Source organism: Malaclemys terrapin, chromosome 6 (genome assembly GCF_027887155.1).
Source record: "Malaclemys terrapin pileata isolate rMalTer1 chromosome 6, rMalTer1.hap1, whole genome shotgun sequence".
Taxonomy (NCBI): domain Eukaryota; kingdom Metazoa; phylum Chordata; order Testudines; family Emydidae; genus Malaclemys; species Malaclemys terrapin.
The window spans coordinates 4947206-4973383 of NC_071510.1; the positions used below are offsets into that span (position 1 = coordinate 4947206).

The following is a 26178-nucleotide window of genomic DNA, read 5'->3' on the forward strand; positions in this document are numbered from 1 at the left end:
AAAGAATCTCGGCTGTTAGCAGTAATAATCAGCTGCTTTAACTGGTTTTTTGTTTCTCCTGTGTTTGCTTTGCGGCTCTACCACCTCCATATGCGCACTGTGCGTTCCTCCACACTTGCTACACTTCAGTTGTGTCCCAGCCAAACAACGGTCATAGGAGTGCTCCCCTCTACATTTACAGCATCTGATTTTCCCTTTTCCTATATTCACCACACGTCTAAACCTTTGGCATCCTTAGCAACTCACTGGGGATGGGACATATGGTTTTGTTCACAAGATGTGGTATACTATTGTTACGCTATCTGGAAGGGTTTCTCCCTTAAATGCAATTAGCACAGTTGTTGATAGTTTCCCCCCCTATGCTTGGCACATAGTAGTAGCACATCATCCCCTATGCCTTTATCTTTAGTCATGTGGATTGTCACCACCCTATACAACTTCTTTTGTCTCCGTTGGATACTTCGGCAGTTGGCAGCTTACTTTCAGTTTTCCTAACAATTAAATCTTTATCATTTCCCCACTTGTTCCTTAATGTTACACTCAATTCATAGATCTCCTCCTTGTAGTTTTCTAGCTCTTTCTAGGTCTCCAGCACTTTTTTAATCCACTTGGCCACTTTCAGAGGGTTTATATCCCCTATCTTCACATCCTTAACTAGTGATTTTCTTACGATTGCCTTTAGATTTTTTTTCTTTACTCTTTTCTGTCTTTTGGCCTATTGTTTCTTCTTCCAGCTCTGGCACATCCACCTCTTCCTTTTTCCTAACGTGTGGACCAGGCTTCTCCTCTGCTATCTCCGTCCACTTTCAGTATTCTCCATTATACCGTCCATCTCCCCCGAAGTCTAGCCAGCCAGCCAGGCGGGCCAGGCCAGACCAAGCAGGCCAGGCCACCCAGCCAGCACCTGGAGAGACTGCTGCTCCCTTAGGAGCCTAAATATTTGCCTTTTGATCACCTGGATGAGTCCTTGCCTATGGCTTGACAAAACTCCAACTGAATGACATGGGGCCTATCACAAGACCAGCAGGTAATTGCCTCTGAGGACTCCTAGAAATGCATTTGCCAGGGAAAAACATGGAATTTGCTTTTTTGCAGAGACACTTTAGTTTTTACACTTTTCAAAAAAATAAAAACATTCACAGTGGAACCCCGATTATCCGAGCTCATTGGGACCGGGGCCAGATTGGATAATCAGAAGAATGGGCAGGGCTCGGGCTGTGTCCGCATAAAAATTGTAACTATCTCACTAAAACATTGTGTTCAGTTGATAGCTATCTGTAGTGCGGTTAGAGAAACTAAAGGTCAGTGTTTCATTTTAATTGTGTAAAAACATGGATTTGTTGTGTTTTTTCATCTGAGAATTTGTGTTTTTTTATCATGGAAAACTAGGCTCCCTGCTCATCACAATCTCCGGCTCGGGGATGACTCATCAGGCATAAGCAAGCTGAGAAGTAAGTGGGTGACTCAGCACACAACGGGGCCTGGCCTGGCCTGCCGGCACTCCCACAGTACAAACAATAATAAGGCAGATCTCTGTTCGTTCTTACCTCCTTTCTACGAGAGGATGTGGACCCAACGACATATGCAAAATAACTAACAATTCTGCTGAATTACAACAGATTTTCTTTAAAGCTTGCATTTCCAGTCAGATGTACTTATATGGAAAGTTGGAAGAGGTCACAACAAGTTGTGATTAAACTACAGAGATACAAAGCAAGAGTTGGACTCGAGAAGAGAAGATATAAAGTTATGGGAGGCAAACATAGGTATTTAATGTAACTTGGCTGGAGCTTTAGGCATGGAATAAGAGTAATCTCTTTATTTTTCTTGTAAGAACACCACAGCCATTTGGGCAGAAGCCAGCTCTTGTTTGATTTTCCCTAACAAACTGAAATTTACAGTGAGTAGTACCAATAACTGACACATCCTCTTGGTTACAATAACTTTGAAGTAGTGTTTTCAGTTGTTGTCATAGTTATGTTATATATTTACATGCACGTGTCCCTTTGGCCACAGGAGGGGGTACTAGAACCAAATTTAAACCAACTGCTCTCTTCCTGAGTGAACATGCAGCTAATTTAGAAGCAGCATGTTAAATGTGTGAACTAACGCTGGGAAGCACCAAGAAGTGGGTATTAAATTATAACAAAGCGTCTAGCTTGATTGCTCACAGTTCATATTCTGGTACACACGCTATTCCTTTTTTTTTTTTAAATGAGGATTTTGTTCTATTTCAATCAGTACCATGTTCCAACTTGGCTAATGCAATGCACTCATAAAAGGCAGTCCATTAAGTTAAATACAAATGTCTCTGAGTCATTCTAGTTCCTTGGATCAGGGACGTTGTCTTCCTACATGTTTGTGAAACAATATGTACCCGCCCGGTGCTATATGAGTAACGAGGCCAAGATTTCCCTAAGTTCACATTTGGGCACCTAAATAAGTGGAGTGATTTTCCAAAGTGCTCAGACCCCCCTGCTCCCGTTTACATGAGTGCTAGATGCTGGGTGCTCAGCAGATATGACAATCAAGGCACTTTATACAGGTGCATAAATAAGCTAACTTCAGGCCTCCATTTTTTTAAAAAATGTTGGTGTGACCTTTTCTTCCCTAATAAGGAGGTCACTTTTTTTAGACCCAAATTTAACTCATGCCCCTGCATCCTGCTTCCAAGGGCAGCATTGAGCACAGCAACATTTCAACACAACTTTAGCACTGAAATAAGCCAACAAATTCTGTTTCCTAGGCACTGGCAGCAAGAAGGGTTTGTTCCCAACTTGTGAATTACATTCATTTAGTGTAGCCTAACAGAAAAGCTAAGGGAGGCAGTGTGGCGTATTAGGTAGGGCACAAGACTGGAAGTCAGGAAACCTGGATTCTTGTTCCTTGCTTTGCTGGTGCAAGTTACTCCACTTCTTTTTCCCTTTCTATCCTTTATCTTGTCCATTTAGGTTTCAAGCTCTTTGGGAGAGAGACTATTTCGCTAGACGTTTATACACTGACACGTACAACACAGGCCAATCTTTGTTGGGGTAGCCATATAAATGATAATAAACGACATGCTATGACACCTAGGGATAGAGGCATTTCAGCAAACAATTTGACCATCACCTTTCCTGGCTCAGCATTCACCCTGTTTAGGCTGATGAGAAAACTACCCCACCAGTGGCTAAGGTCTTGGCTATACTAGAAATTCCCTTTCCCATTCTTGCCAAGTGGCAGCAGTTAAAATGACGGCATCTGGTCCGCAGTAGCACTTCCAAAGATGCTACAACCAGAGATTGTCCCCTGGTAATAGTCAAAGTCCCCCTGAGCCAATGGCTCACTGGGCTGATGCCGTTTATTGCCGACGGCACACAGGGCAGTGGCTAGCATCTCACCTGACCACCTTTGACTGCCCTAAGCTGCTGGGTCAGGTACCCAGTTTGCAGCTGGGTGAACTGGAAGTGGCCTTTCAGTGTGAGATCAAGCCACACCCACAACTTTCAGGATTGTAGTCATGCACCTTAACTGCACCTGGCAATGGTGGCCGAGAGCATTTCTAGTGCTCTGTGCAGAAAAAGCCCAGGGGGATGGAGGATGTGATTAGGGCAGGAGGGGGGAGGTGCTTTACAAAGGAGAGCAGTATCACCATCCCCATTTCACAGATGGGGAAACTGAGGCACAACGCGGAGACTGCCTCAGGTCACCCAGCAGGCTTTGACAGAGCCAAGAATAGAACCGAGGTCTCCTGAGTCCAAGGAGTGCTCAGGAGAAGTAGGCAACACTGCCTTGACTGTAACAACATATGGCAAATATAGTTGGCAAATATGGCAGATGATACAAAACTACTCAAGATAGTTAAATTCCAAACAGACTGCAAAGAGCTACAAAAGGTTCTCACAAAACTGGGCAACAAAATGGCAGATGAAATTCAATGTTGATAAATGCAAAGTAATGCACACTGGAAAACATTGGGATCTAAATTAGCTGTTTCCACTTAAGAAAGATCTTGGAGTCATTGTGGATAGTTCTCTGAAAACATCCACTCAATGTGCAGCGGCAGTCAAAAAAGCGAACAGACCGTTGGGAATCATTAAGAAAGGGATAGATAATAGGACAGAAAATATCATATTGCCGCTATATAAATCCATGGTACGCCCACATCTTGAATACTGTGTGCAGATGTGGTTGCCCCATCTCAAAAAAGTTATATTGGAATTGGAAAAGGTTCTGAAAAGGGCAACAAAAATGATTAGGGGTATGGAAGGGCTTCTGTATGAGACTGGGACTTTTCAGCTTGGAAAAGAGACGACTAAAGTGGGGTTATGATAGAGATCTATAAAATCATGACAGGTGTGGAGAAAGTAAATAAGGAAGTGTTATTTAGTCCTTCTCATAACACAAGAACTAGGAGTCATCAAATGAAATTAATAACAGCAGGTTTAAAATAAACAAAAGGAAGTATTTCTACACACAACGCACAGTCAACCTGTGGAACTCTGCCAGAGGCTGTTGTGAAGGCCAAGGCTATAACAGGGTTCAAAAAAGAACTAGATACATTCATGGAGATAGGTCCATCAATGGCTATTAGCCAGGATGGGCAGGGATGGTGTCCTTAGCCTCTGTTGGCCAGAAGCTGGGAATGGGCGACAGGGGATGGATCACTGGATGATCACCTGTTCTATTCATTCCCTCTGGGGCACCTGGCATTGGCCACTGTCTGAAGACAGGACACTGGGCTAGATGGACCTTTGGTCTGACCCAGCAGTGCCTCTGTGCCAGAACAGGTGTTCCCAGTTGAGCCAGTTAAGGGGGCAGGGTTGTTCCTGAGCTATAAAGGGTCACAGGGCAGAGCTGGAAGGGAAACTTCAGAGTGAAGCTGCAGGGAGAGATGACTGCTCAGATAGGCGAAACTTCCACCTTGCGCTCCCCCTCCCAAGCCCTGTGGCAGCTCCCCGCCCCCCCGCCCTGAGGCACCCCCGCCCGCAGCAGCTCCCCCCGGCCCAGGGAGCCGTGCGGCAGCTCCCCACCCCAGCTCACCTCTGCTCCACCTCCTCCCCGAGCACACCGCCCCCGCTCTAATTCTCCTCCTCTCCCAGGCTTGTGGTGCCAAACAGCTGATTGGCACTGCAAGCCTGGGAGGCAGGAGAAGTGGAGCAGTGACCGCGCTCGGGGAGGGGGCGTAGGAATGCTTTAAAAAAAATTGGGGTCACCGCTTTTTGGCGCCCTCAAATCTTGGCGCCCTAGGCAACCGCCTAGTTTGCCTAAATGGTAGCACCGGCTCTGGATAGCAGGAAGGGCTGTGCCAAGCTTCAGGCTGGGTGGAAGATTTCTTTCTGTGTTTGCGTTTTTGGAACTTTCTGTTAATAAAGAAACCAGCTTGCAAGTGGTGAGCAAGACAGTGTGGAGCATTGTCTCAAGAACCCGGAAGAAGGGGAGAGCAAGGGTAGGACAATGCAAAGGCAGCCCAGGCCACAGGGGGATGCTTGGATGGCAGCCATCATGTTACAAATCCCATGAAAATACAGATCTGACCCTTTCCAAAGAGCTCATCCCCGAGAAATTCAATTCATTTCTCTGCAATGCTGCTCTTGGCGATGACCCAGAAGCTGAGCAGTATCTCACTGCTTCATCGGAAGTGGCGCCTGCGAAACTCCACCCATTTTCTTCTTTGCACAGCAGCCCTAGGCCACTCACTATCATGGGTCTTTCTCTCTAGAAAGAGACAACTGCTTGGCTCCACTGACAAGGAAGCAATTATGAATTCCTGAGACTCCAATAAAAAACTGGATTGGTTTCCAAAACACTATTAAGGGCACACTGGGGGATAAGGATTTCAATTTATTGTTGTGAAATATAAAGCTTGCTCCTTATTAGCAGCAGAACAATGAGGAGTAAGTGTTACAGAGGCAAATCTTTCTCTTTAACAATGTAAAATTAAAGTACCCGCAAACTCCAAAATGGTGGTTGCGATTCAGGCTTTGTTTCACTTGTAATCTATCTAGCTGAAAGGAATCAGCACTAAGGAGCAATGCAAACCAGCAGGAGATGTTATCTTCCCAACCAGCTAGCAAATTTTGCACACCGCTTTTGTTTGGGTCCGTTTAACTGGATTTCCGGGGCTTGATTTTTCAAAAAAGCCCAGCCCCCAACTCCCCAATTAAACGGCCAGATTTCCAGAAGGGCTCAGTACCCAGAAGCTCCTGTCGTTCTCTAGAGCAGCGACGGTTGAGAACATCCAGCCCTTGGTCAATGACAAAACATGATTTTTTTAACACTTTTGAAAATCCCACCCTAAAGCCTCTTCCTTTCTTGTCTGTGAGTAGATGGGACAAGTCCTCCTCAGAAGGTCATGCAGAGAAGAATCCTGCTGGAGCAGCAGTAGTTCAAATAATAGCAACGTCTGCTTCTTCTTGCTGTTATTCATTAAGTCCTCGATTCAGCAAAGCACTTCAATATGTGCTTAAAGTTAAACCCGTACTTATGTGCCTTGCTGAATCAGGGCCCAAGGCCCCAGACCGACCCCAGGATCCTGTCATGTGGCTCTCTAGTTTGTATGGAGGTCAATAGGACTCCACACAGGCGTCCTGCTAAGCAGATCCTCAAGCACAACAGGGGCCTAAGAGTCCAATCTTGGTCCCCTGTACAAAACCTAAGTACAAAGGCTTTGCATAAGGAATAGAACCCTCCTCCATTTGGCTCAAGGGCAAAGTGCAAGGCAGCTGGTACTACAACCCATGGTGAATGGAAACTACACTAATGTAAGGTCTGCTTTCTTGTCTTCTCCCTACTGTGCACATCCTTTGCCAGCTAAGTGAGTAGGGTGAAGTCCCAAAGTTCACACTAGAGTTTGGGCAGCCTCATACCAGAGACAGCTTCACAAAGAGCGAGGGATGGACTTGGTGCTTGTTCTCAGTTGTTATTTTACCTTGTGGCCAAATGTATCTGTCACACTGGCAAGCTGAGCTCGAGACACGTTTCCCTTCTGATCCGGCCGCAGCATGAGGAATCGGCTCCAGCATCTCTGCACCTCTGGGACCGTCACTGGGCAGAAGGAAGGAAGGAGAACATACAAGGTTTCAGAATGGTCTGCAACCAAAGGAGGGGTGCTACATTGGGAGCTCAAAGCCATCATCTTTCAGTGTTGATGTTTTTATTGGAGGACTTTTGAGAGAATGAGGGAAGAGAATAGTTGCTGAGGAACAAGACACCATATAAGGATTGGGCAAAGAGGAACATGATTGTTTGTGCATACACTAATAAAAACAGGGAAATTGGTATGATGAGTCAGTGTGATTTTGATGGGTGCAGAGTTAAGCCAATGTTCAGTGCTCTGGGAGAATCTCCCCATTCCACATACTGACTCCTAGAGGTAGGACTGGATGACAAGACGCCATCCAATTTGCCACCACGCCACCTCTGCTGTGGAGAAGAGCAAAGCCCACAACAAGAAAACTAATAAATGTCAAAGGACAACATTAGTGTTTCCACGGCAACTGCTTGGATGGTAAAAGTTTTTTTTTAACAACAATTCTAACAAGTCAGCACCATGGACATTTTGGTCAGACTATCGAAGCCAGAAAAATTCCAACTCAGCTGTAAGAAGAAAATGACTTGTTCAAGAATCAGCTTAAAGAGGCAGTTCTGAGTCACTGAAGCTTTACCTATTATTTGCTTGAGAGCCTTCTAGTCCAACCAAGAAAAAAAACCTCCTGTGAAGAACCGCATTGAAAAGAGCGAGCTAGGAAAGACAGATGCTGACTTCTCTGCCACCCGCAGGATTCGTACTGCCAGTTTTATTGCTGAAGGCTGCCCATCTAAAACAGTATGTCAAAAGTGCTGACAGAAATTCCAACCCTGGGAGGCCTCTTAAAAATCTTCCTCTGTGAAACTGAATATACTTGGAAAGCAAAAAACACAATGTGGTAATCACTCACCAGGACGAGGCTGCCTTCTAGCTAGCTTTACCTTCCAGAGTCTCCGAACATTTGGAAAGAAAAATGAGTGAGTTGAAGGTGTTGCCTGAACTGGCTCCAAAGCCTAGACAGGACACCACGCTTTCCTGTAGCGACCATGATTCCCCCAAAAGACAAAGCCAAGATTTTCAAAAGCAAGGTGCCTCAGTGTTGAGGTGCCTGACTTGAGACACATTATAAGGCCTGACTTTCAGAGGGCAAGTTGTCAACACTTGGGGAAAATCAGCCTCTGCTAAGATGTCTTAAGATGAGCAGCTAAAAACTAAATGGCTAGTCACTTTTGAAAACCTTGGCCTTCATTTCTGGAACATCCCACAGTGCAAAAGCCATGACGCTTTAACACCTTGTTAAAATGTCTCTAAATGGAAGAAGATCTGGGGTGATTTCTTTGCTAACGATGTTCACCTGCCCTGAAGATGCTGCTAAATCATCCGTGGCAGCAAGTATTCATCCTTCAGCTCATAAATATACTTCCCAAGAGCTCCAGGTTGAACCGAATCTTGGGAATTCTCCCAGCGGAGGGCAATCCCAGGATCTCTCGCAACCTCTTTATCTCAACCGCATTTCTTATTGCACACGCTGAGCACCATGTTACATAGTCAGGACATATCTCCAGGATCAAAGCATAAATCTTTCCAGCCACGTCCACCTGATGTGATTTTCAGTACATGATGGTTCCTCCTCTTTGTCCAGGGGTATGAGAAAGTACTGTGGTTGTAATGAGAAAACGAATGGAGAAAGTCCTCAGTTGCTCACCCCTCCTCTCTTCAAGCTCAGGCATGTAGCGCATACACTTAGAATGACAGGCTCAAGGGAGGAATTTTTGGGACCCTTTTGTTAAAATGTTGGTGGCACATTGGATTGCTGCTTGTTTTGATGACCACTAGAACAGTAGCAGCCACAGTAGCAATAATAAAAATGGTCAAGTATTTCCCCATAAGCTGAAATCTTCACAAACATTGTAGGAGAGACACCCTAAAAGAACCTCCTAGAATCTGGAGAGCTACCTTATTGGGCTGGCAGTGCTCAAACAGAGCCTATGAACACAGGGAGACAGACTTTTTGTCATCAGCTCACAGAAGGGAAACAAATTCCAGTTACAACCCTATCTGTGACCATATTAAAAGCAGATTTTTCATGGAAGATCTATAGGTATCCCTTCAGGGTGGGACCTTCAGCGGGCTCCTTGCCACATATAATTCCTTCCTGCATGCACTGGGAATTAATAATTCAGTGACACCAATTACTGCTGTATTCTACACACTGGCCTGTGTGTACTCCAACCTTGTATTCATTAGCAGTGGATTTAAACCATGGCATTTGGGGACAGAAGGTCAGACTGGGAGGGGGGGGTCCTTGTTTGGGCCCAATGTAGAAAAAGGTTCTAGCAACAAAATTCAGCACCAGATCCAAACCTCCCCAGAATTCAGATTGTTGGGATCTGTCCAGGCCCATTTCTGAACTCACAGCATAATACAGAACATGAATGGTGAGCTGATGCTTCCCCCATTGACACACCACACTCTGAACCTGTGCTCAGGTCAACCCTGCACAGCTGGGGCTGTAGTTGCGGTTTTGCATTATATGTGTACCTTATCTTAGGAACTTGTACAGTAGGGTTGCCAATCCTCCAGGATTGGCCTGGAGTCTCCTGGAATCAGCATCAATCTCCCGGTGACTATTGAAAGTATTTTAATTTTAATAGGATTAATTTTAATTAATTAATTTTAATAGGAGATTTTAATAGGCTATTTTAAGAAAATGACATTACATCACATTGGGGGGAAAAAATCTCCCGAAATAGCTTCTGTCAGAGTTGGCAACCCTATTGTACAGGCCCCATCACCACAGATTCTGAGTACCTCCCAATCTCTAATGTATTTATCCTCACAACACCCCTGCTGAAGTAGGGAAGTGCTATTATCCCCTCGTACAGGTGGGGAACTGAGGCACACAGAGGCTAAGTGACTTGCCCAAGACCACACAGAGAGTCAGTGGCAAAGCAGGGAAGTCAAATCATAGGTTAACACCCAAACCAATAGCTCATCCATCCAGGTATGTGAAGACAATGCATGCAGTATGTTTTCCTGTCTGCTGGATGGCAGCAGTAACTTCCTCATGACATTGTGGCGGCTATCACTGGCCATGGAAACGGGCTGCATGGGTGTTATAGGGCAAAGTTATGAGTCCTCATATAACCTGGTATTTGCTTGCTTTCTAGGGCCATGTTGGCAGGAATGTCACTCTTAACCAAACTGGAGCCCTTTTCAGTGACGAGTTCTAGAAATACAATTCTGTTTGATTAGCAGCTTCACTGGCACATCTCTTGTTAGCAGCGCAACTCACATTCTGCAGAGGAGCAGATTTTTTGATGCACCGATTAAGATAAATTTCTTGCCACTTGAAGAACTGTTGATGATATTTTTATTAAACAAATCTGTTGCAGAGGTGGCTTTCTCTCTGACATGGCTTTGCCATTTCATTATGGTCAGACATATACAAGACCTTTTATAACCTTCACTGCTTACTGGTTCAAGATACTTATAATTTGATTCCAGTGAAGTGCATCACTAGAAAGCAGAGGCATAGACATAAAACCATTGATTTACATCAAGCCACATGAACTGCGATTGCTTTCTCTATCCCTCTCCTCTCCTCTCATGAGCAGGATTGTGTGAGAACACCATCTGCTGTCTTTATGCCCTAAAATGCCTCATATACTTACAGGGATTTTGTGCTGTGTAAGTTCCACTGGATCACCTTCCATTCCTTTTAAAAAGGAACTTGTTTCCTTCAAGAAAAACAGAATTTTCCAGAGCAGATCGATTTAAGAAGGGGTGGGTTACTTAGTGTTTATGCACTGGGTACAGCAAGTTGAAATTTTTTGTTCCAGACATTTTTGATGAAAAAGAATTTCAGAAATTAGAAAATGTCCATTTTTATTTGTTTTCAGGTTTTCATGAAAAAATTGAATAATTGAATCCAAAAGTTGACTCCCGCCCTCTGGTTTTTTGGCAACTATAAATCAGAAAATTTTAGCCAAAAACTGAAAAAAAATCTTAAAAAAAAACAAACAAACCCAAAATGTTTGAAGGAAAATGTTAATGAACACAAAAACATATTTGTTTAGTAAACATTTTTACAAGGACAAAACACATTTTCCAAACAGCTAAAACATTCCAAACAGTTAAGAACTTGGTCAAAACTTGTTAAAATGTTAATCCTTTCTTTTGTCAACATTTGTGAAATGTCTATGAAAAATTTGGTTGAATTTCAAACATTTTCAAGTTTCAGGGTAGCAGCCGTGTTAGTCTGTATCCTCAAAAAGAACAGGAGTACTTGTGGCACCTTAGTTGTTAGTCTCTAAGGTGCCACTAGTACTCCTGTTCTTTTTAAACATTTTCAACCTGTTCACAGCAGCATTTGGTATTTTGGGGATTTGCACGGCAGCCTGTTCTTTGGTGCAGAAGTGTATTTGGAACTGAAACAGACTTTGACTAATGGGTAGCAAATTGCTTTGCTAACTAAAGCAAATTAAGGGTATTAAGGGATAAACATTGCTAAATAAATACAAATGCACATCAAAACAAAATGTTAGTTCCTTAATTACTGAAAACACATCCTGAAATGAGTGCACAGGTGTGGTGTTATCTGTCTCCATGGAGACCACTGCAGTCTCTTCTAGGACCCCTGATAATCTGCATCCAGCACAATCTATCCTTCCATTTGCTCTCATGCCTCTTAAGGGTGCCCCTTCCCAAGGGCCACTTCTCCCCATGAGCAGGCCTAGAACCAGAATCACATTCTTCCTCATTCCACTCAAAACCGAGGAATGCTAGCATCTGAAATATTTGATTTCAGGATCCCACAGACTAGGATTCCATTTGTTTGGGGTTTCCATTGAGAGAGCTGTTGGAAAATGAGCAGGTTCAGTTTGCAGAATTCCATCTAGAACCTTTCTTTGATTTTATTTGACATGAGCGACTCCCTGGAATTTCCCTTTGAATTACCGGGGCGGGGGGGGGAAGGGGGAAGAGGGGGAAAGTAGCTTGTGGGTTGATATCTGAGGTGCAACAGAAACAGACTTTGATGATGTCATGCATCTACTTATGCCATTAGGTAGCTGAGAAGCCTAATTTTTCTTCCAATCGTTAAGTCCTTTTTAGATAAAAAGTGTTTTCACTTCTTGCACCATCAGAAGCAAAAATATGATAAAGAAAGGAAAAAAAAAAAAAAACCCAAAACACACACACACAAACCCCCTGAATACAAGCTCACAATGTATTTGTTACATGGGAAATCTTTATAATATTTCACGGAGAGAGATAATTTTGTCTACCTAATGTCATAGTTGTGTATAACGGGGGATAACATAGACAAGACCTGGATTGCTCGTCCCCCTGATCTAATAAATCATCGAAGTCTAAAGCTGCACGCACAGTTTCATCACTACCTGACAGCATTCATTGCAAGGTAGTGGGAGGTGAAAGGAGAAAATACTCAGACAAGTGATCTTCATTATTTGCAAAATAGCAGCTCAGGATTTCCCCTCTCTGCCTCTTTGGAGCTTCGTCTTTGCTATTTTGTTCACTGGTGGTTTGAAATGTGTGCATATGTATGTCTGTGTTGTGCAGAACAATATTGTGGTGGATTTAATGCTTATAACACCATGGTCTATGGCGTGCAAGTTATTCCCCAAACTCATCAATCTGGAATGGGAACTTCAGAGTAAAGCTCTAAACTGAAGCATGATTCTGTAAAACTCAAGTTGTGAGGCCCTCGTCATTCAGTGAGGTACTTAAGGACATGCCTAACTTTATGCCTGTGAGTCTGGAGCAGACCCTGACAGGTTACTGTACCTACTTCCCTGTCAGTCAATTCAAAAGAATTTGCCCCAAACCGTTTAATCAAGAAAACCAGATTAACCTGAGATCTCAAGCCTTCATGGCAAGCTTTTTAGAGAAAAAAGTCATTTAGTCATTTCCTTGTTGATGTGGGGATATTACCTCTGATTCCATCACCAGTTATGAACATTCCAGCGTCACTGTATGTTTTCATGAGCGGCAGGCCTAAAAGAAAGGTGGGAGAAGAATGTGGCCTGGTTTTCCCTCCCGTCCCAGGTGCAGCGAGAGTTAAGCCTGCACGTTCAGAGAGAACGGGCTTTTATGTGGTCATAAGGCTACTGAGAACTTGTGTTTTAATCTGCAGTAGTTTCTCCTGAGCCGGAAATTCACATTCGAGCTGCTGTTAGAGAATGCTCTTGGGCGGATTTGCTATTTATTTCACTCTAGGAAGAAAATCAGTGGAATTCCACATTACGTACATGGCGTACAGCGGTGGTCATTTACAGAGCATCCCGTCCTGGACAGGGGTTGTTTGCAGGCACGCTGCCCCTGTTAGCCCCCTCTTGGCTGGTCTCTCTTGTGGCTAACAGCACCCTCGCCGGGCATCTGGGTTTAATAACAGAAAAGGTTCAGAGTCCGTAATAACAAAATGGTTCAAACAAGCCTCAGGGAGTCCCCCAGATAAGTCCGTAAAGAGAACACTGAAGTTCACACTCAGCCCTCGTTCTCCGGCCACACTGTGATGGGGTGCCGACCCCACAAAAGGCCTGAAGGGGTGAATTTGGCTAGTTAACTTATAGGCTGAACCTGGAGGAAAGCCAGGGTGTGCTAAGGCCTTATTTACTGATGCAGTCCAGCTTCGGGTGCAGCTGTCTGGACTTATACAGCCAGGAAGCTGGCAGTAGAGCGGGACGGCATGGAAGTAGGCTGGGAGTAGGGAGTTTGAGTTGGGACACCCCGGGAGGGGATGGGGTGGGGGGCGACCAACAGCTGTAGATGAAGCCCAGAGAAGAAGCAACAGGGTCTGAGCAGAAGTGGACCACAATTGCCAGATACAGGATCCCTGGACTGGAACCTGGAGTAGACGCAGGCCTGGGTTCCCCTACCAGCCACTGGGGAAGTGGCACCATCAGGGCAGTGCTGGAAAAGCAGGCTGAGACAGGTCCTGCAGAAGGGCTCTGGTACCCCAGAAGGGGGAGTGACCTCTCCAGAGGGCCAAGTCACGAAGAGGAGGCTGCAGCTCCCGAAGTGAGAGGGGTCCACAGGGTGAAAGAGACAGAGCGTGGTAGAATGCAACCCCAGGAAGGGGCATTGGCTGTACACAGCTAATCCCCAGAACAGCCAAGAGGGAGGGCAACCTGTGGTTAGTAGAGTGCCCCATCACACGTGCAGTACTCTTCCTTTCAGTTCCCCCTGAAGCCACCAGTCCCTGCCCTTTCTGGTTGGGACTCAGCCCACTGCCCTTGGCTTCCTTCTCCTGTCAGTGTCTCCCTGCTTCTGACTTGAGGGAGAAGGCTGTTTGTATATTGCCCTCCTCCACAGAGCTCCTCCTTATTGGCTGGAAGAAAAGGAGCCCCGCCCCACCCTACAGGGTTCTTGATCCTGGGCCCTTAAAGGAACAATGTCCTAAGGTTCCCACGTGCACCTCATCCCTCTCCTTTTACCCTGAGACTGCTCCTTCTCTTCCACTGCCTGGCCATTTCCTAAGTCTGTGTTCAATCCGACTCCCGGGAATGGGGCCCTCTAGCTCCCTCCACTCTTAAAGGGGCACTATACCCCATTGCAGGAGTCACCACATGCTCACACTATCCCAGTTCCTACGTATGCTTAGTTAGTGTGCAGTTCTTCACATTAAAGCAATGAGAGCTTGCACTGAACAATTCTATTATTTGTATTCAAGCGTCATACCACCCAGAAACCAGAGTGTGCTGTAAGCTGCAACCTGCCGCTCTCAGATCTGCATTCTGCACCCAGAGCCCTGCCTCCCACAATGCCCTCTGCAAACGCACCCCCACCTCCTTACCCAGCGACCGCTGCTCCACCCAGGCAGGCTACATTTTCCCATTTCCCCTGCTGTCAGTTACGAAACTGCCTGACACTGACTAGAGGAGAGCATGCTCTGTGCTGTCAGTCAGGGAAACTTCTCAAGCTCTAGGGATGGACCATAGGTCCCTCTGGGACAAAAAAAACCCTCAGTAGATCTGCTTGCCAGTTTCTCCCCTAGGCGATTCTGAGTGACAAAGAGAAGGAGGCTTATGTAAATTGAAGTAAGTCTCTCATCTGAATGATTGAAAAGGACAGTGGCACATTTTGCCCCTGCTGCGCAAGGCATATTGTTTTGAAATTCTTTTCTTCATGGAGGTTTCTTTTTTATTGCTTTGCTGAAGTGACAAATTCACTGCCTGCCAAGGACATCAAGTGTCTCGCTGTTTCAGCCCACCCCAGGAAACTAGCTGCAGCAGGACTGTGGAGTGGCATATGTGTCAGCCTTTCTCCAAAGCCACACTGTTCACACCAGCATTTGGCATTTTGGGGATTTGCACGGCAGCCTGTTCTTTGGTGCGGAAGTGCATTTGGAACTGAAACAGACAAGCACCATTTGAGTAATGGGTAGCAAATTGCTTTGCTAATGAAAGCAAATTAAGGGTATTATTAAGGAATAAAGATTACTAAATAAATACAAATGCACATCAAAACAAAATGTTAGTTCCTTAATTACGGAAAACACATCCTGAACTGAGTGCACGGGCATGGAGTTATTCGTCTCCATGGAAACCACTGCAGTCTCTTCTAGGACCCGTGATAATCCACACCCAACACAACCTATCTTTCCATTTGCTCTTATCCCTCTTAAGGGCCTCCCTTCCCAAAGGCCACTTCTCCCTATGACCAGGCCTAGAACCAGCAACAGCTAGAGCCCATCTTTGCTGATCCTAAGACAGCTAAAGTCGTCACAGGAGACAGATACAATGTAGTCCCTCCACCCTGAGGGCTGGTCCACACTAACCCCCCACTTCGAACTAAGATACGCAACTTTTCAGCTATGTGAATAACGTAGCTGAAGTCGAAGTATCTTAGTTTGAACTTACCGCGGGTCCACACGCGGCAGGCAGGCTCCCCCGTCGACTCCGCGTACTCCTCTCGCCGAGCAGGAGTACTGGCGTCGACGGCGAGCACTTCCGGGATCGATCCGGGATCTAGACAAGACGCGATAAATCGATCCCAGAAGATCGATTGCTTACCGCTGTGGGGAAATAGAACAGGGGGGCCTTTTCTTTAATAGCCAGAGCTGTGAATCTGAAGGCCCCGAAATAAACCCTCCAACAAAGATCTGTTATGCTGACTGCCCTTACACAAAGCAGTACAGGCCTAAGCCTGAGCAAGACTGAACAACACAGTTTTCTGCCAAACTCGGTCAAGGGTAATGGCCAGAGGAGGGAGGGGGAAGGAACAATGCAAACTGCTTTAGCAATATAATAACCGTAAGTTTATGAAATACATTAAGAAATTGCTTTTGCAAAGAGCTGATCACTCTTGCAGTTGTAGCTATCTGCAAACTTTCCAATTCCAGCTATCTGCAGTATTATCAAATCATAGATCGTCTTTAGGCGTCCCATGGTAACCCCCCTTAACCCTTAACCGAACCCCCCCAGAAAATAACATGTGCCTTGCCAAGAATTGTACCCAAACTGGTGCCAAGTACCACCCCTGGGGAAAACCACCAAGTGCCCCCTACCCAAATAAACACCCAGCTCTTGGGAAATAATGAGGAGGGTACCGGGTGGAGGAGGGGGGCTGACCCCAACCCCAATTTCTTAACTCATGACGTATTGTTTGTAGTTTGCTTGCGGTTTAATGAAATAAAAACCCGCCTGCGAGCGGTCCTCGGTGTGTCAGTCTTCGGACTGCACCCCAGTGCACTGGTATGTATGTCAATAAACTGGCCTCAGGCTTAAGTCTTTGAACTAAAATCACTGCGTGGATGTCTTTGACCACGACACCACCGGACCCGGAGGTAAGTATAGACGTACCCTGAGACTGAGATGCTGGCTTCCACAGCAAACTGCAAGAAAGATTAATTTATTTAACCAAGTAACATTTGAGGGGAGGTCTAGCCTTGTTAAAAGCACAGGACAGAGACTCTGGGGATCTGGGGTGGGATTTTCAAACACACCTACGTCACTTAGGAGCCCATCAGTGGGTTCACTTCTCAGGAAGTTTAGACGTTTTGCGGCACCTTGAGTATATCACATTATCTTGCTGTGCCTCAGACACCTTCTGTAAAATGGAAACAATACTTCCCTACCTCACAGAGACAAGGTGGGTGAGGCAATCTCTTTTATTGGACCAACTTCTGCTGGTAAAAGGGACAAGCTTTCAAGCTACGCAGAGCTTCTCTTACCTGAAGATGATGTCACCTCACCCATCTTGTCTCTCTAATATCCTGGGACCAACCCAGCTACAACAACGCTACGTCACAGGGGCACTATGAAGCTAAATTCACATTGAGAACCACTAGGCTACGCATCTATTTCAGAAGCCTCCCATTGAGATGCATGAGTAAAATGCACCCCTCCTATATCTTTCATTTCCAGCTGTCTGGCTGCAATAGACTTAACATACCATGTAATGGCACTTGGATCACATTTGGATGGACTTCTTCCAGAGGCATATTTGGTTTTTAACTAAAGCTTCAACTTTACAGATGCTGTTCAATTTCACTGGGACATCCACTGTTAGGAGATAAATGAGGTGGACAAGGCTTTCTTCTGGCAACTAACAGAAGTGATTAGATCACAGGCCCTGGTTCTCATGGGGGACTTCAATCACCCTGATATCTGCTGGGAGAGCAATACAGCGGTGCACAGACAATCCAGGAAGTTTTTGGAAAGTGCAGGGGACAATTTCCTGGTGCAAGTGCTGGAGGAACCAACTAGGGGCAGAGCTCTTCTTGACCTGCTGCTCACAAACCAGGAAAAATTAGTAGGGGAAGCAAAAGTGGATGGGAACCTGGGCAGCAGTGACCATGAGATGGTTGAGTTCAGGATCCTGACCCAAGGAAGAAAGGAGAGTAGCAGAATATGGACCCTGGACTTCAGAAAAGCAGACTTTGACTCCCTCAGGGAACTGATGGGAGAATAACATGTGGGGGAAAGGAGTCCAGGAGAGCTGGCTGAATTTTAAAGAATCCTTATTGAGGTTGCAGGAACAAACCATACCGATATGTAGAAAGAATAGTAAATATGGGAGGTGACCAGCTTGGCTTAATAGTGAAATCCTTGCTGATCTTAAACACAAAAAAGATGCTTACAAGAAGTGGAAGATTGGACAAATGACCAGGGAGGAGTATAAAAATATTGCTCAGGCATGCAGGAGTGAAATCAGGAAGGCCAAATCACACTTGGAGTTGCAGCTAACAAGAGATGTTAAGAGTAACAAGAAGGGTTTCTTCAGGTATGTTAGCAACAAGAAGAAAATCAAGGAAAGTGTGGGCCCCTTACTGAATGAGGGACGCAACCTAGTCACAGAGGATGTGAAAAAGCTCATGTACTCAATGATTTTTTTGCCTGTCTTCACGAACAAGGTCAGCTCCCAGACTACTGCACTGGGCAGCACAGCATGGGGAGGAGGTGACCAGCCCTCTGTGGAGAAAGAAGTGGTTTGGGACTATTTAGAAAAGCTGGATGAGCACAAGTCCATGAGGCCGGATGCGCTGCATCCGAGGGTGCTAAAGGAGTTGGCGGATGTGATTCCAGAGCCATTGGCCATTATCTTTGAAAACTCACGGCGATCGGGGGAGGTTCCAGATGACTGGAAAAAGGCTAATGTAGTGCCCATCTTTAAAAAGGGGAAGAAGGAGGATCCGGGGAAGTACAGGCCAGTCAGCCTCACCTCAGTCCCTGAAAAAATCATGAAGCAGGTCCTCACGGAATCAATTCTGAAGCACTTAGAGGAGAGGGAAGTGATCAGGAACATTCAGCATGGATTCACCAAGGGGAAGTCATACCTGACTAACCTAATTGCCTTCTATGATGAGATAACTGGCTCTGTGGATGAGGGGAAAGCAGTGGATGTGTTATTCCTTGACTTTAGCAAAGCTTTTGATACGGTCTCCCGCAGTATTCTTGCCAGAAAGTTAAAGAAGTATGGGCTGGATAGATGGACTGTAAGGTGGATAGAAAGCTGGCTAGATCGTCGGGCTCAATGGGTAGTGATCAACGGCTCCATGTCTAGTTGGCAGCTGGTATCAAGCGGAGTGCCCCAAGGGTTGATCCTGGGGCCGGTTTTGTTCAATATCTTCATTAATGATCTGGAGGATGACGTGGACTGCATCCTCAGCAAGTTTGCAGATGACACTAAACTGGGAGGAGTGGTAGATACGCTGGAGGGTAGGGGTAGCATACAGAGGGACCTAGACAAATTAGAGGATTGGTCCAAAAGAAATCTGATGAGGTTCAACAAGGACAAGTGCAGAGTCCTGCACTTAGGACAGAAGAATCCCATTCACTGTTACAGACTAGGGACCGAATGGCTAGGCAGCAGTTCTGCAGAAAAGGAACTAGGGGTTACAGTGGACGAGATGCTGGATATGAGTCGATGGTGTGCCCTTGTTGCTAAGAAGGTTAATGGCATTTTGGACAGTATAAGTAGGGGCATTGCCAGCAGATCGAGGGACGTGATCATTCCCCTCTATTCGACATTGGTGAGGCCTCATCTGGAGTACTGTGTCCAGTTTGGGTTCTACAGTACAAGAAGGATGTAGAAAAATTGGAAAGAGTCCAGTGGAGGGCAACAAAAATGATTAGGGGCCTCGAGCACATGACTTATGAGGAGAGGCTGAGGGAACTGGGTTTGTTTAGTCTGCAGAAGAGAAGAATGAGGCGGGAATTTGATAGCTGCTTTCAACTACCTGAAAGGGGGTTCCAAAGAAGATGGATCTAGACTGTTCTCAGTGGTACCAGATGACAGAACAAGGCGTAATGGTCTCAAGTTGCAGTGGGGGAGGGTTTGGTTGGATATTAGGGAAAAATTTTTCATTAGGATGGTGGTGAAGCACTGGAATGGGTTACCTAGGGAGGTGGTGGAATCTCCTTCCTTGGAAGTTTTTAAGGTCAGGCTTGACAAAGCCCTGGCTGGGATGATTTAGTTGGGGATTGGTCCTGCTTTGAGCAGGGGGTTGGACTAGGTGACCTCCTGAGGTCCCTTCCAACCCTGATATTCTATGATTCTATGAAATGGTATCCCATACCAGGAAAAGCGGGTCAATAATTTTCCATCAAAAATGATTTTTCAACAGAAAATGCAGTTTCCACAAAAATTAAAAATGTCCAATTTTCTTTTGGGAAAGTTGAAATGAAATATTTCATTTTGTATCAATTTGATGTTAAATTGCATCTCCTTGTGGTGTTGCGTTGCTTCAGGGTGCTTCATGCCCTCATTGTTGCCTATGGGCAGGCCTGGCTCCCTGGCCAGACTATGTCTCCAGGATGCAACAGAGTCTTCTGTCTAATCAAGCCACATGGTTCATCATGGGAGTGTCATCACTACAGTTGCCTCCTGGGCCTGGCAAAGAAGATATCCCTGTACTGTAAACCCTGGATAATATAAAATACTAGAAGAACAGACTGTGGGTCATTCTGGCCCCATAAAATGGCTTTATACAAGCCTGTGAAAAATGTAAATACAATTAAAAATACAGTTACTCAGGTTTATTGGATTTTCTGCTAAATCAAATGCACAGCCTGCCTGTTAATGAAGGTGTCCCACACAAATATGCATGGGGATATTTGTATAACAAAGTACTCTGAGATATTCTTCATGGAGGGCTTGACCTTTCCTTAAGAGCTAGTTTGATGGAAGTGAAGTACATATTGACCTTTCTGAAAAGGCATGGCCTTTATATTGTAAGAGCAGAAAGTGTAAAATGCTGACACAATGGTTCTGAAACTCTGTGGTGACTAAAATAATGACATTCCCATAGAATATTGAAAGAGACCATAATACTCATGTTTTACATGAACGTGGCAATGTACAAAGCAAATCAAACAAAAATTGATTTCTCAGAAGTAGAGCTAGTAGCCTAACCCTAACCCCCTTTGACAGGGGTCATAGGTTCAGCAATACTGTTGGACAGTACTAAAGACTCCAGGCAGTAAAAGTTTTGTAGCAGCCTCTGTCTGGTACGCCGGATTCCCTGGTGTCCTGAGAGAGGGATGTCATGGGCCAGTACAGTAGCTTGTGATGGTACTTCTGGGGGACCACCAGCTGCCTCCAGATCCCCCACGACTCCACTTCCCCTGGAGGAGCCCATTCTCGGTACAGGAATCCCTTCTCCCACAGGAACCTCTCCTGGCAATCTCTCCCCATGGTCTGTGCCGCACTGAGGTCAGCCAGATCCCTTAGCTTCTGCAAGGAGGGATCTTTCTGCAACTCGTCCTGGAACTCAGAGGCTGGGGAAGGGATGAGGACCTGCTCCCTGTCACCGGCTGGGTCTGAAGCCACCGCCCCTCTGAGCCTTGTCCCTGGGCATTCCCTCCTCACCAGGGTAGGGTCCTGCGCCTCTGATGAGGTACCCTCCCTGATGTCAGGGCGTAGGGCCCCTCGCTGGCTCTGGCTACAGGTCATGACCAGGGCATTCTGGGGATTGCTTGGCCAATCCTCTAGGTCAGCCCCCCCCATTAACACTTAGTGGGCAAATGGTGCACCCCCATGTCCTTGGGGCCCTCCTTGGCCCCCCATTTCAGATGTACCCTCACCACGGGCACCTTGAATGGGGTCCCACCCACATCCGTCGGGGTCAGGTAGGTATCGGGCACCACCCGATCTGGGGCCACCACCTTGGGCCGGGCCAGCGTCACCTCCGTGCCCATGTCCCAGTATCCATTGACCTTCCTCCCATCCACCTCCAGGGGAACAAGGCACTTGCTCTGCAGGGACAGTCCCATGCCCACCCTGTAAACGGAGAACCTTGAGTCCGGAGCATCCAGCCCCCCCCAGAGGAGCTGGTCTGGGAAACTCCTCCCTCCTGAGCAGTTGGAAAGCTGCCAGCCCCTCCTGCCTGGGAAGCCGGCCCCTCCTCCGGCTGGGTCCCTACCCAGTTAACCCTGGGTGGGTTTGGTCGTCTCAGTCTGTCCTTGAGCTTGGAGCACTGGGTCCGTATGTGGCCTCTCTGGCCACAGTAATAGCAGCTCATATCTCTTTGGTCTCCTTGAGCGGGTCGATTGGTCCTGATGCCGGTTGTTCCCCTGGAGAGGGGATTCTCCACATTCCTGCTTTCGGGGGTCCCAGGGTGACTCTCTCTCTGCACCAGGGTGGGCTTATTCTTCTGGGACTCCTCCGTTCTATCCCCTGACTGGCAGGTCCTCTGGCTTTTTGTCCACCAACCATATCCTCAGGTTGGATGGGCAATGTTCATACAGGTGCTCCAGTACAATCAGTTTAACCATGTCCTCCTTAGTCTGGGCCCCATCTGCCCACTTGTGGACATTTCCCTCCATTCAGAGGATCAGTTCCAGATATGTGTCCTCAGGGGTTTTACGCTGACTCCGGAACTTTTTCCGGTACGCCTCGGGAGTCATCCCAAACTTGCGTAACAGGGCCTTTTTGCACAGTTCATAGTCCCCTGCCTCCACCAGTTCCATTCAGCTGTACATCCCTACGGCTTTGGGGTCCAGTAAGGGGGTGAGAAACTGGAGCCTGTCTGCAGGATCAACTCTGTGCAGCCCGCAGGCCTTCTCAAAGGCCATCAAGAATTCATCTACGTCCTCCCCTTCCTTACGCTGGGACAGGATGCACTTATCGAAGTTCCATGTAGTCCTGGGTCCCCCCGTCACTCACCGCAGCCGGGGGCTCTCTGAGCCTCAGCTTTGCCAACTCCAGCTCATGCTGCCGCTGTTTCTCCCGACCCTCCAGCTCTTTCAGTTTTATCTCCCTCTCCCATTCCAGCTGCCTCAGCTCCAGTGACGGGGAGCTTGGCCGTGAGGATCCCCTGCTATCTGCGGGGGTCATGGTGTCCCTGGGGTTCACCTGGCTGCTTTCAGGCCCTCCCCTAGCCATACGCAGGAGGGGCCATGGAGTGCCCTTGGCAGCAGTCTGACCCCTCCCAGCCGGGACAGACACCGGTGCCGGCGCTGCATCTGCCGGGCTGCTTCCCTCAGGGACAGGGATCAGCTCCTCCGAGTGATCCTCCTCCTCCAGCTGGGCAATCAACTGTGCTTTGGTGCCCTTCTCTCTGTGAAGCCCCCTCTCCTTGCACAGCTCTACAAGGCCCCTCTTAAGGAGATGGTTATACATTTTTCCGCTGTTCCCAAGTTGCTGTTCCCAAGTTGTCAGCTCCCCATGGTTTCCAGGAAGAGCCCCGACTGTGCCAGCCCTTCTCCAGGTCACCACCTCTCTCCCAGGGTCAAGCCGCAGGCTCCTCCACCCCTGAAATCGCTCCCCGCAGTCCCCAGGGGGACCCCATTATTGCAACAGTCCTTCGCGCTGGTCACACACTCCCAGGGGTTAAGTGTAGCTCCTCTGCCTCCTGAAACTGCTCCTCTCTGAGCCTTCAGCACTCCTGGTCTTTGTCAATCCTCCTTCATTTTACTGCTCCCCAGTCACTTACTGCAGGAAGCGCCATCCACGGGGTGCAGTACATCCCACCTCACCCACCAGTTGTCATGGAGTGTGGGGGAGTCAGGGCCCTGCACCCCCCACTTCCTGCAATTCACCATGACTCTCAGCCAGCCAGTAAAACAGAAGGTTTATTAGACGACAGGAACACAGGCTAAAACAGAGCTTGTAGGAACAGAAAACAGGACCCCTCAGTCAGGTCCCTCTTGGAGGTGGGGAGCCCAGACCCAGGTTCTGGGCCTCTCCCCATTTCCCCAGCATAGCTCCAAACTGAAACCCCTTCCTGCTGCCTGCCCCAGCCACATCCCTAGCCCCTCCTCCAGGCTTTGTCCAGTTTCCTGGGCAGAAGGTATCACCTGGCACCAGCCCCCTCCTGGGCTCAGGTTACGAAGAGCAGCTGCCATCGCTTAAATGCTGGCCGTCAGGTATCATCTCTTAGTGAAGTCACCCCCTTATTTCCCATCCCCATCTAGTATTGGTGCAGCACCCCAGGGAAACGAAGGCACACCCTGTGTTAGCAGATGCCAGTAAACTAGTAAAACTCCCATGCACATTCCCAGGTTAATACTCCCTACTCCGTCACACCTGTCATGTTGGGGGGGGTGAAACTTGGACTGTGAGCAGAAGACACTGGAAGGTCAGCACCTCACAGGAGGCCCTTAGAATCAAGCTTAAAAAAAAATCAGCTTACTTTTGCAGGCCTCCGCGTGTGTTGTAATCCAGTTTGCCTGAGAAGGATCTGTCAGGTCTATAAGCATTTGTCCTTCGCTCTTGTGGAAATAACTTGCATAGACACCCATAGTCCAAACCTCGCGACCTGAAACACCATTTGAAGACAAAAGACTGTTTCATTCTGGGACATGATTATTGAAAAGAAAAATTGCTTTAAATTGATTTAAAAGATTTAAACTGAATCTTTATTTAAAGATTTCCTGTCTTTAAATATAGTGATTTTACAAAAATAATTCTGGAAATGAAATCACATCCAGATAGAGTTGGGAAGATACTAAAATAAATGGCAATGTTTGATTTTGTTTTTTATAGCTTCAAAGAAAAATTGATCCACTGCTTTGTTTCAATCACCCACTAAGTCTAGTCTTTTAAACTGGAATATCTTTGGGGCAGGAACTGTAATTTATTCTGTGTGTGTATAGCAGCCAGCAAAACGTGGCCCTGAGCTGTGTAAGGCCGATAGATGTTGATTTAGTATAAATGTTAAATAATAATAATAAAATGAGTGATATTTCCATTCTTAGCACAGGGAACACCTGCTTATATCATTAATGCCTTGCATAATGGTAAAAAGATTAGAGGAAACTTTAAAGATACAGTGTAAATCACATATAACATTTTTTATATACAGGTCCGATGAAAGAATTTATAACTGGGGAAAACAAAAGGAAGGCAAAGTATCAAAGGAATCTTTCTTCCTGTAAAATCTGTTGAAATTATTTTGATTTCAAACATTATTCAGGTGATAGTGATGAAATAACATTATTTGGAACACAAATTAACTGTAGGAGATGATTAAAGTCGTTTTCCTTGTTTGACCTTTTTCAGAACTACGGTTGCTAATTCTGTAATGATGATACATGGGCTCATTTACTACTGCATGGGGAGTTTTCCCATTGCATTTTAAACTGGTCAGAGAAAATTTACTGGATTTTTTTTAACCTTTATAGCTCTAACTACAGGGGCTGAAAAGTGAAGAAGCACAAGAAAAAAGCTTCTTCAAATTAACAAAAATTGTATCTCCAAGATTTTCAAAAATGGCTGCCCAAAGTTAGACCTAAATATGGCTTTGGGAGACTAAATAAATGACTTGATTTTCAGAAATGCTGAACACTGAGCAACTACCAGTGAAGTTGATGCAATTAGTCTGGATTTGCGACAGAGGCCCGGTTTACATGCTGAAATTGCACCAACTGAAGTAAATCAATTTCTAAACTGATTAGTTAAGTCCCTTCAAGCCCCTAGTGTGGATATAGAATCTTTAGTTCAGTTTGTTACCAAGTTAAACTAAATCAAGATCACTCACTCTGACACTGATTTATGAGGTTACACAAGGGGGCACACGGATTTAACTAAACCAATTAAGAAACTGATTTAGCAATTTGTGTGTGGACACAAGCCCTAAGGTACGACATGGAGCCAGAATACAGTCATCTCACTTTGGCTTCTAGAAAATGTCTCCTGCTGTTAATGGACTAAGCAAGTGCTGAAAAAACACCCAGGAAGAAAAGAACTAGCCTTGCTTAGAAAGGCCACGGGCTCTGAAATCGAAACTGGTGAACGAGGGAAATGAGAAGATGAAGGAAAGGCAATAAGGCTCTTACCTTCCTCTCACTGTGTCTGTCTTGAGTCTGTGCGACAGGCCTGGAGTGTGGTATCCAGGAAAAACAGCTCTCTGCTTCTCCATTGGACTGAAGTTGCCAAGACTCTACTCTGTCTAGGACAGGGCTGTGGGAGGGAAAGAGAAATCAGCAGGCCAATAGAAGCTGTCTGAGCTCTCCCTTTTTCCTCCCACAGCCACCAGCACTGGTGGGGGAGGTTGAATAGGAACTGTACTGCATATGCTATACAGTGTTGTTGTAGCCATGTTGGTCCCAGGACATTAGAGGGACACAGACACAGAGCTCTTCAGGTCACCCCGAAAGCTTGTCTCTTTCACCAACAGAAGTGGGTCCAATACAAGATATTACCTCACACACCGTGTCTCTCTTGCACAGGCGCCGACTTTCATTTTTCTGGGTGGGTGCTCC

General features: G+C 46.3%; 1 protein-coding gene across 1 annotated transcript in view; it reads right to left on the reverse strand.

Moving 5' to 3' along the window:
• LOC128839457 (uncharacterized) overlaps positions 1 to 25824 on the reverse strand; it is a 59317-nt gene extending 33493 nt beyond the window's left edge. The window contains exons 1-3 of the mRNA XM_054032486.1: positions 25753 to 25824; positions 24108 to 24233; positions 6911 to 7026 (exon numbers count right to left, since the gene is read on the reverse strand). Of these exons, the coding sequence (XP_053888461.1) occupies positions 6911 to 7026; positions 24108 to 24216 (225 nt within the window). The 5' untranslated portion in view covers positions 24217 to 24233; positions 25753 to 25824. The remainder of the gene's footprint in view (positions 1 to 6910; positions 7027 to 24107; positions 24234 to 25752) is intronic.
• Between the last annotated feature and the right edge of the window lie 354 nt (positions 25825 to 26178).